At 41.8% G+C, this 16,842-nt stretch overlaps 1 protein-coding gene across 3 annotated transcripts in view; it reads left to right on the forward strand.

Moving 5' to 3' along the window:
* The window catches only part of FGF8 (fibroblast growth factor 8), a 30,768-nt gene extending 20,209 nt beyond the window's left edge, over nt 1-10,559 (forward strand). For all 3 annotated transcript variants that reach the window (XM_020790842.3, XM_020790843.3, XM_020790841.3), the window contains one exon: nt 5,926-10,559. In XM_020790842.3, the coding sequence (XP_020646501.1) occupies nt 5,926-6,213 (288 nt within the window). In that variant the 3' untranslated portion in view covers nt 6,214-10,559. The remainder of the gene's footprint in view (nt 1-5,925) is intronic.
* The last annotated feature ends 6,283 nt before the right edge of the window (nt 10,560-16,842 follow it).

Raw genomic sequence — 16,842 nt, forward strand, 5'->3', positions numbered from 1 at the left:
GGAGCTCATGCAACTGCTTCAGGCAGCACATTTAGGGCAGATTTTGGAGGCTTCTGTTGCTTGAAATATATTCCCCACAATCCACCATTCTGGCTCAGGAATGCTGGTAACTGTAGTCACAAAGGTAAATTTTCCAAACAGCTCCTAGAGTTGGGGAGAGGTGCATATGGGTTTTCTGTCTCGTGTTGGAAAACAGCTTGGCTAGCCTTGGATGCTGTGCACCTTAACAAATGAGCGGAAGCACCATTTGTTGATACGCCTCCAGCAGCAAAGCACCTTGGGCCAACCCTGCTATATTGGCTGAACTAGGATCTCAGGTGCTCTGTGTCTTCCTGCCTCTACTCTGGCAGCGTATCAAAGACTGCAGCCATTGAACCATATCAGGTTTGTTTCTAAGTTAAACATGCACAGAATATTTTGCATGCTTCTCAAAGGAACATAAGATACTAAAGAATATAGACAAAGAAATAAATAATTCCAAAACTGAAGGAGTGAAAACATAAATACAATTGATCAATCAATGAATCATTCAATCAGCTAACTCCTTTCTCCCATTTCCTATGCAGTAGTAGCCTTTTATCATAGTGGGTATAAATCTGTGGAATGTTCTTAGCACTATCTGCTTGGAAAAATCCTCTTTTTGGACCACTGCTCCCTGAATCCACCAGCCAGGATGGCCTGTAGCAAAAGGAAGAAAGAGAGAATTTTGAAATCTGTCATCTTTAAAACTAAGAGTCTTGTGGCATCTTGAAAATTAATAAGTTTTATATGGCATAAGATTTTGGGGGCAGAGGCCCTCTTCTTGTCTCCTATGTGGGGAAAATATATGATCCCTAATAGAAATTCTGGGCAATGACCACCACACACTCTCATTCCACCTATTGAGGTCACACAGTATATATTATCCAAAAGCAAGGATGGGTAATACTATTATTAGGCCACTAAAATATTCAAAAACAATGTTGGTTGTGAGGCTGCCGCAAATGCTTAGTACTGTGACATTAAGGATACCAGAACACACACATAATAAACTCTCCCACTTACTGCCATGCAGGTTTGCATGTTGTTAATTGTACACTGATGCTATATACTGAGGGGGATGTTGTGAGTGAGTGAGAAACATAGGAAACTCATGTGGAAAATCTCCTTACCACTTCCACCTTGCATAAATACAGCTGTCCACAAACATTTGCTTTGTCTGTCACATAGTTCAGCCTTCAATGTTCAGTTGTTTGGAGCCTTCCAACCTTTTGGAAGGTTCCAACCAGCATTTAAACTATTTTAAAAGGCTGTTTTAAATTGGGGTGGGGTGGGGTGGGATATTGTCTCAAGGTATTGTCTTAATACTACCCTACTAATCCCTGAACATGTTATTGGTTAAAATATATTCCTCTATGGGTTATTATATGCCGTTCTTAGCAGCACTAGGACTATCAGAATGATCCCAGACATGGCATTAAGGGGATTATTTTCCTTCCCATTACATTAAAAAAAATGTCCAGCACCTAAGGCTGAGATCCTAAGCAGCCTTTCTAGGGAATCTTAAGTTTTTCTAAACATAATGACACATGTATCAGAGTAAACACAGAGCTGAATCCAATGTTTGTTGTACCTACAGTATGGGAATTGAAAGAAATAGGACTTAATTGTGATAAAAAAAATCATTCATTTCAGGGGTTCTATGCATCGCTAGTGCTAGATTTAGTCCATTTTTACAGTTTCACTATTAGCCCTCTCCCTGACATACTGCTTGGGGAATTTTCTGTCAGCTAAAGAACATTCAAAGCGCACTGTTTTCTACTTCCAGGCAAACAGAATACAGTTTTGGAATTTGATTTTACACATTTTGTATAAACTGTCTTTGACAAGTCATAGATCAGTGGTTTCTTGCCAATGGACACTGCAAAATCCTGCAAGTTTCTTTGCCGCCAAGAGAAACAAGGCATGCTTGACTTTACAGAGTATAATAATGGGCTTTAGTTTAGCCTTAGTAGAGGGATGGGGAATGTTGGCTCTCCAGAACTGCAAACCTCCCCAGCAGCTACCTGTAATGGTTAGTTGGCAGATGGATAATGCAGGTCCAGCAATATCTGGAGGGTCACATGGTCCTTACACCTGCTTCTAATACAGTAATATGAAGTATCTTAGGGTGGACACCATCAGAATAGCAGAGTGGTGAGTACTGAGTAATAATATCTACAAAAAAGAAATTGAAATGTTCTAGGCGGTTTTTGGTGAAATGTCAGAACCTGGGATGGGGATGATGAGAACAGGAGAGCCATGTTGGGATTCCATTGTTCAGGAGGAGACAATGGTCCATGTCTCATATAGGTCCTTGGTAGAGCTTAGATATATTACCCTCCCCCCTTTTTGGGGGGGAGACCACAACATGCAGAATTCCCTAGCAAGTTCTAGCTAGACGGACTCTGATACTGTGACCCAAAGAAGTAAAATTTCTAAGTTGTGGTCCTTGATCCACCTTAGGACAACAACTCAAGCTAGACATGAAACAGCTGATCAGCGCTCAGGATCTCCTGTTGTATTTCTAACCTGTAAAAGCAGCCAGAATAGATGGGGGCAAGAATAGGATTCAGGGCAGAACCTCTAGTATTTTGTCCCTCTTATCTTAGAATGCAGAATTGAATTGACTCCTGCAGAAAATCCTGCAGATGCATCTTTTTGGGAGTAAAAATACCAAAACAGTAAGTTAAATTACTAACCTCTTAAAATTACTTTTTCCCTATCATGATGAGCTACGTCTGCTGCTCAGGACAGTCACCTCTTTCACCCCAATGGCCCCACAGTGGCAAATGTGTGGCCAGTGTGGTTTAATAGTTAGGGAGCTGGACTACTAGGACTCAGGAGGACTGGGTTCAAATCCCTCCTCAGTCATGAAGCTTACTGGGTGACCTTGGGCTATTCATATACCTTCAGCTTGAGCAACCTCGGAGGGCTGTTGAAAGGATAAAATGGGGAGGCAAGAGCCATGTACACTGCCTTGTGCTGGTGGAACAAAATTCTGGATAGAGATCTAATGAAACATCACTTATATAGATAAATAAATTGGCACTCAGGAGAGGTGTAACTCTTTCCCCTATACCAGCTTCCCAGTTCTAGTATATCAGGGCAATAGGCAGTTTTGAAATCTGACAAGGTAGGTCAAAAAGGTTTGAATCCTGTTCGCCAGCACTGTTCCCTCCAATCATTCTCCAGCTTCCAAAGTCTCCTTAAAGTAGGAGTTCTTGATCAAGGATGCCCCCCACTCCTCACCCTAAGAGGAGCTGAACTAAATGAGCAGATCTATGCACATTTGCTTACTTTCTATGCCATATGCAGGTCTCTCTCCTTCCTGTGCTTTGCTAACATCCAGGGGCTGAGTAGCAGCTGTTTTTCATAAGGAGGAGTGTGTTCCTTCTCCACTCCAGAAGAGACTCCCAAGTGCTGCCCATGTTTGTCAGCAAAGCAGAAGCATAATTTCCATTGTGGGGCTATAACGCTGGGTGCCTCTCGTGACCCTTTAACCCCCGGCGTGTGAGGTCATTGTTTCTCCTGCAAAATCTGTCCTGGTAAACGTATAGTTCTCTTGGTTAGTGCCCTGCCTTCTGTTCTCCTAGTACGATGTGTCTTTAGTGTATCTGAACAACCTTTTAGTTTTAGAAGAGGAAGAATTACGCTGAGCCTGTGTGCATTTCGTGCACTGCATTTCTGCCTCTGAGACGAGGGCAGTCTTTTACTGCATTAACCCTATTTTCTGTGTTAAGATACTTTAAAGTCTTGGATAGCACTCACTTGTGTCGGAAACGAGACAGACCTTTGTGTCATGTTTTGACTGCACTTTCCACATTTCTTTATCAACCCCTACAGTCTTCCTCCTAACACCAAAAAAAGGCGTGCTGTTACCCACCCGCCCCCAATAGCCTAGACAGATGCACGCGTAGCGTTCATTTCATTCTGTGAGTTGAAACTTGCACCAGGTTTGTAGACTTTTAAATCTGTAGCACAACTGCACAAAATATTCACTTACCTCCCTTGGAGAAAGCCAACTCACAAAGGAGGGGAAAGGGCATAGTTCAATGGGAGATATTTTGCAGGCAACCTGGCACCTCCTCAATACAGTGGGGTCTTGACTTGAGAACTTAATACGTATTGGAAGGCAGTTCTCAAGTCAAAAAGTCTGTAAGTCAAGTCTCCATTGACCTACAGTGCATTGAAAACCGATTAATCCTGTAACAGGCCGTTTTTGTTCCATTTTGTTTTTTTTCTGGTCTGTAAGTCAAATCTCAGTCTGCAAGTCAAACCTAAATTTTGCGGCCAGAGAAGTCTGTAAATCAAAAAGTCTGTAAGTCAAGCCGTCTGTAAGTCAAGGGTCCACTGTATGTTGAGCATTAGATCCCATTATTCCCAGTCAACATGACCAGCAGCCATTGCATTCCATGCATCCAGAGAGTGCTAGCTTGGGAAGGTTGCTAGAGATAATACTGAGTTATATGGATGAATAGCCTGACTCAGTCTAAGATTCTCTGTATATGTGGAAACATTCATCTTGTTTTACATAATAACACAGGAAGTTTTATATGAGTCAGACCATTGGCCTATCTGTCATTTGAATATTCAGTGGCAATGTCTTTTCATGTTTCAGGCAGGATTCTGTCCTGGTCCCACCTGTAGATCCCTGGTAGTTTCCTATCCAAGTCCTAACCAGGCCTGGCCACCCTTAGTTTCTAAAATCAGATGAATTGTATTCATACTGAGCAGCAAATTGCTGCTGTTTTCTCTAGAATTACCGGGTTACCAGTGAATAATTAGTTATATTGCCTTCCATAAACCGAGCAATCTTTTTCATCCAGTTGCCTTCTCATTTCTTTTGATTTTACATTGAGTGGTAAATCTTTGGTTTGTTCAGAATCAGAACCAGTAGGGGACAGTGGAATGGGCTGATTCTGTGTTGATGTCTGTTTAAATATAAGCTGGTTTTGTTTTCATTCCTCAGCTACTGATGAGAATGGATGGCCTTGTACTTCAGGTATCCACTTAGGAATGTAAAATATCTTCATTATACCATAACAGTGGCTGATCCTAGGCTTCTCTGTTGCTTCCTGAATGGATCCATGCCATGCTTCCAAGGGGACATTTTCATTTAAACCAACAATATTCTTTGCTACAGTATTTGTTGCCACATCCACTTAGTAGTTTGTCTTACACTCTTTATTGTGGTAGAAAGTGGGAACTTAGGAGTTCACATTTCCTCTTGGATTCCCTGTGACTTTGCTAGCTGGTGCAAAGTGGCAGGATGGAGTTGAAGATGGACTCCTATTTGAATCTCTAATGAGCTGGGCTGCATTCAAACAAAGTGACACTTATTAGCAATATCCCACGTCTGGCAGGTTTTCTCATAAATGCTAAGGATATTTTGCACCTTCAGGAGGTGCTATCTTCTCTATCACTTCAGATCTACTCATTAGGACAGTAAAACCTACTCCAGCCTGACACAACATTATCAGCTGATAAACAGCCAGAGAAACTAGACAGATGTGGGCTATGCAGTGTGTGGAGGAACAGGTACCAGATGAGATGTCTTTCTCAGCTTCGATGGAATCAGAGATTTCTGGAAAGATTTTTTTGTTGAACAGAATGTTCAGAAAGCCAAATGGGACTTACATATCTCATCTTATATTGGACTGTTATGTTACGCTGCTAGTAAATATGTTCCCTAGTGTTAAGTCATATTCCTACAAACTTTGAATTTGATTTCTTGACTGTTAATGGATTGCAACCCATGGAAAAAGAGATAGGCATATTTAAGATGTGCCAACATGTAATTATGTTGGCATATCTTAAATATCTGTGTTAAGTTTGATCTTACAAATTGTCTACATATCCCATTTTAAAACACATTTTCTTCTCTCCTCTTGTTCCAATCTGCAGAGCAATGGCAAAGGCAAGGACTGTGTCTTTACAGAAATTGTGTTAGAGAACAACTACACAGCATTGCAGAATGCCAAGTATGAAGGATGGTACATGGCCTTCACTCGAAAGGGGCGCCCCCGCAAGGGGTCCAAGACCCGTCAGCATCAACGCGAGGTGCACTTCATGAAGAGGCTGCCCAAGGGCCACCAAACGACAGAGCCTCACAGACGCTTTGAATTTCTCAATTACCCTTTCAACCGGAGGAGTAAAAGGACTCGGAACTCTAGCCCTAAACCAACCCCTTGACCTGCCTGCCCACTCCCTACTAGTGCCACTCCTGCCCTCCTTTCCCTTCCTTGGAGGACGGTGTGTAGAGACTTAAATGATGGACAATGACTAGAGACTTACCTGTGATAATTAAAAGGGGAATGGAAGAAGAGGAGGGGAAGGAAAAGAAAACTTGACCTAGTTGTTTATAATTGTTTGTTCTGTGTTTTTTAAAAAACATAAAAGAGGCTCTATTTTTGTATTCCAACGTTATTGCTTTTTTAAAAAATAAGCAATGTAATGTTCAATGACTCGTGGAGGGATGCTCTTCACTTAGAAATATTTTGAGTCCATTGGGAGGGGGGGATGTGTTATGTTTTTAATAGAATGCTTTTAATAGGGGGAGGGGGTGGGTAGGAGGTAGTTGACCTAGGGTTAAAAATAGACTGTGCCCTCTCCAAATGTATAAATCAATTTGGGACCAAGTGTCTACCTCAGATAAAACAAATAAATTAATGGAACTCCTCTTTATTTCTGTGGATCTCTTCCCAATATTTTCAGACTTCAAAGTTGGTTGAAATTGGATTTGCTCGAGTCCTTTTGAAACCAATGAGACTTCTAGGCACTCACTAGTTGCAATTTGCAGGTATTGTTTCCATTTGGGATTAAGAGAGAAGAAAGAATGACTACCACTATCAAGGTGGTACTACAGCATGGAAACATTAAATTTTGCCACCCTGACATAGAAACATATAGTCAGCCATGACTGGCTGTGGAGTTCTGGGAGTTTAATTCTAAAAGTAACTTTTCCAAACTCTGCGTGGTACTAAGATGAGGACCATTATTTTTGATTTGTTTTTCCTATCAAAGGTAATAATCTGTCCAGAGATCTGCATTTTTCTTTAATTACTGTAGACCTTTTTTGTACCATTTGTTTTGACAATAAAGTGCCACTGAATTCACACTGACATTTTCCCCATTACACCTCAGTTTTTAAAGTACAGTACTTCTTTTCCCCCCATGAAGATTTCCATGAAACCAAGCAGAATTCCTGAGCACACCCTAAATGTAGAGAAGCTGAAATGTTCTTTTTTCACTAAGAGTTTAAGAAAGGAAGCCATGCTTTGGGTTCCAACTTCAGCTATTTTGCTGTTTGAGGCAGAAAAGCTGGTTATGTCCCTCACTCGTGAAGTCAGGTTTCATAGCATTCTGGACGAGCCAAATAAATCTGATGGCTGGAGCATAAAACCCCACAAGCACTTCCCTATTTCAATGGAGTACAAGAATCAAGTCATAATACATTATGTAACTGACAACTTGCTGCCCCTTCATGTCAGCCTGCTGCCTCACCTTGCCCAATGTTTGGGCTGCCCCTGATGCTCCCACTGGTGTAGATGCTGGCAGTTGGGAACCTTGTAGTCCAAATCCATCTGACAAGCGATGCAGCTGGTGACCCTACCAGCATAAAGATTGCAACCTTGCTTTCAGATCACCATTTGTTGTTATGAATTTTTCAGGAAAAATCACTACTGACCAGTGCAAAGGGCCAATCAGTAATCATCTTCTGTCGCCTTACTCTTACCAGGCAAATTGCCACTGCCTTATTTTGTTCTTTATGGCTGAATACAGAGTTCTGATATTGGCTTTTAATCCCATGGAAAATATTGTTTGCTTACTCATTCCATCTCAGTCTGTTTCTCTGCCGGGTGTGCATGTGCTAGAATAGATCCAGCAACACAAGCTGATAATGGATTGTCAAAACGAGAACTGCAGAAGGCTTGACTAATACCCCTAAGAGTGAGAGAGGAGGAAGTGAAAGATCCTGCATTGGGCACTTGATTGGAAAGGATTTGTTTTTAAAGGAGTATTTAAAATACAGTGGTGCCTCACTAGACACTTACCCCGCATGATAGTTATTTCGCTAGACATTGACTTTTTGCAATCGCTAAAACCAATTCGCAAAACAGTGATTCCTAGGGGGGAATTCCGCTGGACAATATTTGGTCCCTGCTTCGCAAACCAATTTTCACTAGACGACGATTTTGACAGCTTCCTCCGCGCTTGCAAAACAGGTGTTTTCGGGACCTAAGCTTCGCAAGACAGCGATTTAAACAGCTGATCGGTGGTTCGCAAAGCGGCTTTCCTATGGCCGATCTTCGCTAGACAATGATGATTCTTCCCCATTGGAATGCATTAAACAGGTTTCAATGCATTCCAATGGGGAAATGCTTTTCGCTAGACAATGATTTCGCTAAACAGCAATTTCAGTGGAACGGATTATCATCATCTAGCGAGGCACCACTGTAACAGTACTGAAAGCAAATTAAAGGTTGGGTAGCACCTTTATGGAACTTGAAAACTCACTTTTTAGTGTAGTTTAGTGGTCTAGTAAAAGTGTTACTAGTTTTGGATTTTGCACATGGACCGTACAGCCAGCTTCCTTGGTTGCTTGATTCCTTCCTCCTTTTCCTTCCTAATAATTCAGGGTATTAAAACTTTGAACTGGCTTGCTATCAAAGGACACATTATCTTCTAAGAGTCTTTGTCTCCTTTGTATACTTTTACTGTATACAAAATTAAAAATGACATGGTTGCTAATATTTATTTAATATGTGCATTAATTCTCCCCCCTCTGATAGTACAAATGAGGCTTGTGCTCTGGCTACTGTATGTGATTTCTAGTAGGGACAGGAATTCTCCAGGAGTGGAAAATTAGGACTGAGAGGAGAAAATCTGCAAACAGGGGTGAGGGAAAAACCCTTCCTGGCTGTGAATCCTTTAAGGATTGGCACCTCGGGTTGGTTCTCCAGGGACAGGTCATCCCAACAGCTGTTTGGAACTTTGAAGTTGTGATTCGTGAGGACATTTTAACAGTGTTGCGAGAGGGGGTTCACTACTGGTGCCCTGGGTGGCCCATCTGAGGCCATAGCTCCTGGGGTACAAGTAGACAAGGGGGAGGGACAAGAGGTGGCAGCAAGGAGCTGGCTGATGAGGGCCACCTGTGTGGGAGAAGGGGAAGCAGAGGCCGGGATAAAGGAGGAAACTGGGAGAACCTAGGGGCTTCCTTCAGGGAAATTGAGGGAGAAGGAGAGACAAAGACTTCAAAGGAAGAGGAGACATGAGGAGAGGCCATTGAGGCTGGGGATCCCTGGTTCTGTGCCTCAGCTGAGGTGGAGAGTGCTTGGGAAGAGAGATCCGAGGCTGAAGTCCCCAAACTCACCATGTTGGGTAAGGAAGTGGCCATGGACAAGAGAACCGTCTGACATGGCCTTGGTGCCACATTGTCCAACAGAAGCAGTAGTGCCCACTCTGACCCAGCTGCAGTGCTGGTGACAAAAGTGCCTGTGTGAGAGACAGAGGGGGCTCCAGGAGCAGCAGAGAAGCTGGCCCCAATATCACCCACCCAGTTCTACTAGCTATCCTTGAAAAGTTTCCAACCAGGACTGGAACTCCTCCTCCCCTCCCTCTTTCAGAGACCAGGACTCTAAGGGCACCCTGTGGCTTTAACAGGGGACCCTTTTGAAAGGACATTCATGGGGGAGGGGGTTACTGCAGGGAGCTCTACCTCCAAGGAAGCTCCCAGTGGGAGTTTAAGACAGTGTTCATGTTATGTTGGTTTCTCCATTACAATAAAGCCTGTTCTTGCTCATTCTCTCAACCTGGAGCCCATGGAATTATGGATGGGAGACTCATGTGCTAGCAGTTCAAATGGAAACTGACTGAAATGATTTTAATAATATTTTGGTAGTTTCAAGTAAAAAGCACTTAATCTCCAGTAAGTGAAAGAGGCCAATCAGTTTATTTCATACATTTTTATTTTTATTTTTATTTTTTTGCAAAATCTTGTTCGCTGATATCAACAGAGTACAGACTGCAGTCTCAATAGCTCCATGCCTTGTAATGGATCCCATTAAGTTCAGAAGAACTTTTCGATTCCATTCACAAAACCAATTACACATGCATAGGAATTTGCTGTTAAAGGGGTCAATACTTCTGTGATACAAGCTGTTCAATGTTGGCACAATGCATGATTAACTTGTGGGGTTCACAGCATACATGGGATTGTGGAGACACAAACAGAGATTGTTTTCAGTGGGGATTAGAATGTGAAAAGATGAGTCTACTAATGGCTGTTATCAGACCAGCCCACATGGCTTATGGAGCTCAAGATAAATTTGATGCTAAGAACACTGCTTCCTGCAAGGATCTGTACATTTCGAGTGGTGCTGGTGCTTTCATGAGTATTATGGCAGGATATACTCAGGAGCTGAAGAACAACATCCCTAGCTTTGTAGGAGCCAGGGCAAATGGACTCTGTTTTTCCTTTCAATCTGGGTTGTTGTTGTTTAGTCATTTAGTTGTGTCCGACTCTTCATAACCCCATGGACAAGCGCATGCCAGGCCCTCCTGTCTTCCACTGCCTCCCAGAGTTGGGTCAAATTCATGTTGGTAGCTTTGCTGACACTGTCCAACCATCTCATCCTCTGTCGTCCCCTTCTCCTCTTGCCTTCACACTTTCCTAACATCAGGGTCTTTTCCAGGGAGTCTTCTTTTCTCATGAGATGGCCAAAGTATTGGAGCCTCAGCTTCAGGATCTGTCCTTCCAGTGAGCACTCAGGGTTGATTTCATTTAGAATGGATAGATTTGTTCTCCTTGCAGTCCAGGGGACTCTCAAGAGCCTCCTCCATCACCACAATTCAAAAGCATCAATTCTTTGGCGGTCTGCTCTCTTTATGGTCCAGCTCTCACTTCCATACATCACTACAGGAAAAACCATTTGACTATGTGGACTTTTGTTGGCAAGGTGATGTCTCTGCTTTTTAAGATGCTGTAAAGGTTTGCCATCGCTTTCCTCACAAGAAGGAGGCGTCTTTTAATTTCGTGGCTGCTGTCACCATCTGCAGTGATCATGGAGCCCAAGAAAGTGAAATCTGTCTATTAGAATGCATGTTGCAGAGTAAGCACAGCACTGAATACCAGCTAGTGGTTGGAAAACAGTGGAGGAAGGCTCTTGCATATCTTGCCTGTAGATTTCCCAGGAATATCTGGATGGCTAGTATGGGAAGCAGGATCACGGTAAACCCCACTATTATTTATCTATTTCCTTATAAGTTATACTTTCAAAGTTCCCCTATACTGATAGATCTTGGTGCATAGTACAATCAGTAGAAATGTTTGTTTGTTTGTTTGTTTGTTTATTTATTCCCTGCCTTTCTCCTTGAAAAGGACTCAAGGCAGCTTATAACAATGAAAGACAATATTTAAAGTTGAAAACAATGATTATACAATGGTGGTTAACATAATTAAAAATGATATTTAAAAACGACAAATAATGAATAAGGAGGAATCTTACATCATTAACAGGCAATATTAAGGCAAAGATCAATAAGTATACAAAAATTTTAAAAATGTCTCCCTAAGTAATGGAGAACACAAATAATGCTAAAAAGCCAGTCAAAGCAGTAATGCATAACATTCTGTATAAAAATCACACACCAGTAGCTGGTTTCTGAGGGAAGGCTTGCATGAAGGGAAAGGTCTTTGCCTGTTTGAGGAAGGAGAGCAAAGATGGGGCCACTCTGGCCTCCTGTGGGAGGGAATTCTGAAGTCTGGGAGCAACAACAGAGAAGACTCTCCTGGGTCTCCATCAGATGTACCTATGAAGGTGGCGGGACTGAGAGCAAGGCCTCTCCTGATGATCTTAACACCCAAGCCAGCTCATAATGGAAGATACGGTCTCTGAAATAGTTTCAACCAAGGCCATTTAGGGCTTTTTAGGGATATAAAACCAACACTTTAAATTGTGCCTGGTAACTGATCAGCAAACAGTGGAGCTGCTGTAACAGGGAAGTTATGTGATCCCTGTAACCAGCCCTAGTCAGCTCTGGCTGCTGCATTTTGGACCCATTGAAGCTTCCTGACACTTTCCATCAGCAGCCCCACATAGAGCGCATTACAGTAATCCAGTTGGGAAATAACTAGGGCCATGTTACTTATACAGTGGCCAGATAATATCTCTCAAGAAACGGATGTAGCTGGTGCACTAGTTTTAATAAAAGCAAATACACTCCAGGCCACCGCTAAGAGTATGGCATCAAGGTTTAGGTGTGGCAGTTTTAAATAATTTGAAACATTTTCAAGGTAAGATAAGATCAAAACTGGCTGAAAGACTGAACACCAAGAAATAATCAATTTAATTACCAAATCACTGGGCAAAACAAGGCAGTTGCTTCAGGAGGCAGATGCTGAGAAATACTGGTGGAAATAGCTGTGTATTACGCTGCTTGTTATGTCTATCCTAAGCTGGCCTGCTGTTATTCATGTGTAATGAGGGACATTGTCCCATTGACCACATTGAAGAAAGATCCAGCTGTCGGTTCAAGACCTCACTAGAAAATATGCTGATCTTCTATCAGGAAGCAGTGTGCCCGTATGAGAAAGGGAATGTCTCATTTATTCCAAAAGGAACTTGTCTCCATCCCCATCTGGAACATGTAGTTTGCTTTTGGTTTCTATTTGGTTAAATAAGAGAAAGCACAGCTTTGTTGTCACATCTGATTCTCAGGTACATGGCACTAAAAGATTTGCATGTCTCAAAATAGGCACTTGCCTTAACACATGACCAGTCCCTCAGCTGTCTTTTATATATGGAATGGAAAAGCACACCATCTTGTTCACTTCAGATGGCAGAATATCTTGGTATTGGAATAGATATAAGTTGACCAACTCTAGCAGGAGTTCCTGAGATCTTAGGGCCAAAACTTCTGACTAAGGAGTTGGCTCCTGTGATGTCAGTTATCCCACTGCACCCCATGCCAACACACTCCCAAGTCCTTTCTTCCTGCTCCTTGTTTTCTGGCATGCCACACCGGAACAAAAGCAGCACATATAGAACCATCTTTGCATTGAGCCAGTGAATCCTGGGGGCAGCTTGGAATGGGTGGTGACAGGCATTCAGGCTTCAAAGACACCTCTCAGACATAAACAAACAGTTTTTTTCTTCTTCGCTCTCCTCCTCCAACATGATTCACTCTAACATTTTCTCCCTGCCTGGAAACACAGAGAAACCTAGCAGTTCTATGAGACTTTAACCAGCACCCAAGGACTTGGCAGTTCTCAATAGAAATTGTTTGGGCCCTGGAGGGGAGGAAGAAATCCAGGGCTGTAGTACGTCTTAGGCAAGCAAGAACAAATATTATTATAAGAAAATTGTAAGAACTTGGACCTTTGAGATGCTCTAGCCTAACCTCATACTCACTGCCGTATCCCTGACGGACCGTCATCTGATTTATACTTCTATACCTCCACCAAGAAGAATTCACCAACGTTCAAGTCATTCTTTTCTACTGCTGAACAGCTCTGCTCTCAGGAATCTTCTTCTTACATTGGAGAAAGTGTTCTTTCTTGCAGTTTTCACTCATGCCTTCTGGAGCAACAGAGACTACGTCCTCTCCGTCTTTGACAGGACAGTCTTTCAAATATTTGAAGACTCTAATTATGTCTTCTATTTATCTTCTTTATTCTAGGCAAAAGGATCCCAAGGTGTTTCTGCTTCTCCTCACATGACCTGCTTTGGCAATTCTTTGCCTTCTTTGGTGCTCTTGCCTAGAAGTGCTTTTTAACCCATTGATATCTCCAGTTGTGCAGAATATAGTGGAACTATGACTTCCTATGTTTTGGATGCTGTAATTTTCTAAAATGCAACCCATGATTGGATTTGCTTTCCTAAGTGCTATGCAGCACTGGAGAACCTTATTGATTTTGCAATCCACTTTTTCCTAATGAAAACATTTAGGTCCTTTTTACATGTATTGTTACTAAGCTAGATCTCTTTTCATCCTGCACTTTTTCTTCCACCTCTCATGGACCTAAATGAAAGACCCAACATTTACCTTCACTTTTGCACCTTGTAAGTTGTGACCCAGTGTTCCATTGTGTCTAATCTACAGTAGATCTCTTTGAATCACAATCCTGTACTCTATAGAGCTGCAACCTGCTGCTAAACACAACTAGAATCAAATGGCTGTTGTGGGTTTTTTGGGCTCTTTGGCCATGTTCTGAAGGTTGTTCTTCCTAACGTTTCGCCAATCTCTGTGGCTGGCATCTTCAGAGGACAGGAGTCAGAACTCTGTCTGTGCTCTGCTCTTACTCCAGTCCTCTGAAGATGCCGCCCACAAAGACTGGTGAAATGTTAGGAAGAACAACCTTCAGAATATGGCCAAAGATCCCGAAAAACCCACAACAACTGTTAGATCCCGGCCGTGAAAGCCTTTGCGAATACAACTAGAATCCTTCTGACTATCTGTGGAGCATAATTATGCAATTATGCTTAGTTCTGCTGAATCTGTCAGACTGCAGAGCATGCCCATGGACAATAGGACCCCTGTTGATGTAAGCACATACTGGATCATTCCTTGCAGAAGCACCCTGATTGTTACTCTTCTTATGCAATGATCCATGTGCAAGTAGAACAACTGAAGTTGTCTTCATTTAAGACCAGTAAATGGAAGGAACTCAAGAGTATTGCAAAGATCATCCTGCTTGAAGTTCCTAACAAAACTGGCCTAACCTTGGTTTTCAATCTTGTATGTAATATATGTTTAATTGTTTGAAATATGATATTGTTTGTTTTATCATTTTAGTTGTTGTGAGTGGCCTTAGGTCCTCTGTGAGGAGAAATGCAGCATATAATTATGTATATAATTATCTCTCTCCCTCCCTTAGTAACATTTTAGGCCCCAGTTGCTGTCTAAAACAGGTGCCTCCTGATGGCAAATCTATCCAGAACGTTATGCTTTAAAAGGCTTTTCTCCATCAGAAGCAGGCGAGAAATGTAAGGAGCAGTCAACAAATTACCTTTAGGCCTTTAAGGAGACTACTGTAATTTATATCCATTATCTAATTAATCATTAAAACAAACCTCCACAACATGCCATTGCTATTATCCCCATATTACAGACCAATAAAAGAAGGCTGAGGCTGAAAGGCAGCATTTTGCTGAAAGACACTTATCTCATTCATAAATGAAAGGTGATTTGAGTCCGGAACTTCCTAGCCTGTTTTTCAGTCCAATCTATTACATTTGCTCTTACTCATGGAACAAAGGGCAGGATGTATTTATTTTATTTTAATTTTTAGACTTCTAGTTCACCGATCTGGCCAAATGGTCACTCTGGTTGGTCATGATGGCATCCATGTGTATATGCAGACATTATTTTTGCTACTATTTCCTACAGTGCTATTCCTTAAATTATTAGGACTAAGAGTGGCCAACAAAGACGGGAAAAAACTATCAACCACTGGCCTGTGGTTGAGATGGAAGGGGTAGCACCCTACTTACGCCTTTCAACCATTTTAAGATACCAGGATGGCTAAAGTTCAAACATAAATCAATGGTGCTTGATTCCCATTTTTAACCTATCCCACTAACACTGTCAAAAAGATCTATGAATTACTCAGGCACTAAGCATAGTGGAGAAATCTGTGAAGGCTTTTAAAACATTTTTAAAAGTTTAATATTTTTTGGATGTGGCTCCAGTTGATCAAGCACAGCCATGTCACAGCCATGTGACACACTCAGATGTGGTGCTGGTTGTGTTACATGTGACTCACCTTCATTGCTCTCTCCTTACCAGGGTGAACAATGACTACTTGCTTGTCTCTTTGTTTAGGGCCCTGGACACATTATGTCCTGAATGTTAGAGCTGTGTGAAGATTCCTACTGTTCCTGCTCATCATGCTATCTGCCTGTTTGTTCAGCAAAGGCAGATGAAGAGCAGGTGAAGACAGCTAATAGGAACAGCAGTAAGACAGAGAGATGCCCATGACTGACAGCCAATGCAGCCACCTATGGAAGTCTGAAATTGACAGCACATGAAAATGAATTAGATTCTGTATATGAAGGGTGAGGGCAAGACATCTGGTTGTTTAGAATTTTGGACGACAGGCTGTCTACAGCTCCAACCTCTATTGCCCAGCTTTAGTGGGGCTGGTGGCAATTGCAGGATAACGCATCTGCAAGGCCAACCGTTCTCCTCCACTCCTGCTTACCTACCAGTAGAAACTGGGATTCAAACAAAAACAAAAGAACAATGTCCTAGTATAAACAACTAGGATCATTTAATGTAGAAATTGCTATAGTATCCATTTCAATGGTACAGATTTTTTTAAAGCAAATGTGCATGCATCTGACAGGAAGCTTCATTAATTATATTGTGTGTGTGTGTAAAATGTATTTTATGCCACTGATCATCGAGTGTATGCTTAACAATTATTTCCATTTATATGTCATTCCTCTGACCAAAGGCACTCAGCACAGTGTTACAGTTTAATTCAACAACTTTTATACATAGTATAAAATATAGCAATCTAATACCAAAACAATTCACCACTGAAGCAGTAAGAACATAATTGGAATTAAAAACGACCACAAACCCACTGAACAGTTCCAATTTATATACTTTACCACATAATGTTTAACTGCATAATTGTTCAATACATAATGAAATAGCAATTTAACAAAGTTTGAAGGTTCATTGAAACAATTCTGCCTTATGTCTGTCCCCAACTGGATGCCTGCCCATATGTCATCCTTTAGAGGGATTCAGGAAGAGAGTTCCAGTGCATGCAGACAGCAACCCCAAGAGACTTTTATTATCTGAACAGCT

Source organism: Pogona vitticeps, chromosome 3, assembly GCF_051106095.1.
Source record: "Pogona vitticeps strain Pit_001003342236 chromosome 3, PviZW2.1, whole genome shotgun sequence".
Lineage (NCBI taxonomy): Eukaryota > Metazoa > Chordata > Lepidosauria > Squamata > Agamidae > Pogona > Pogona vitticeps.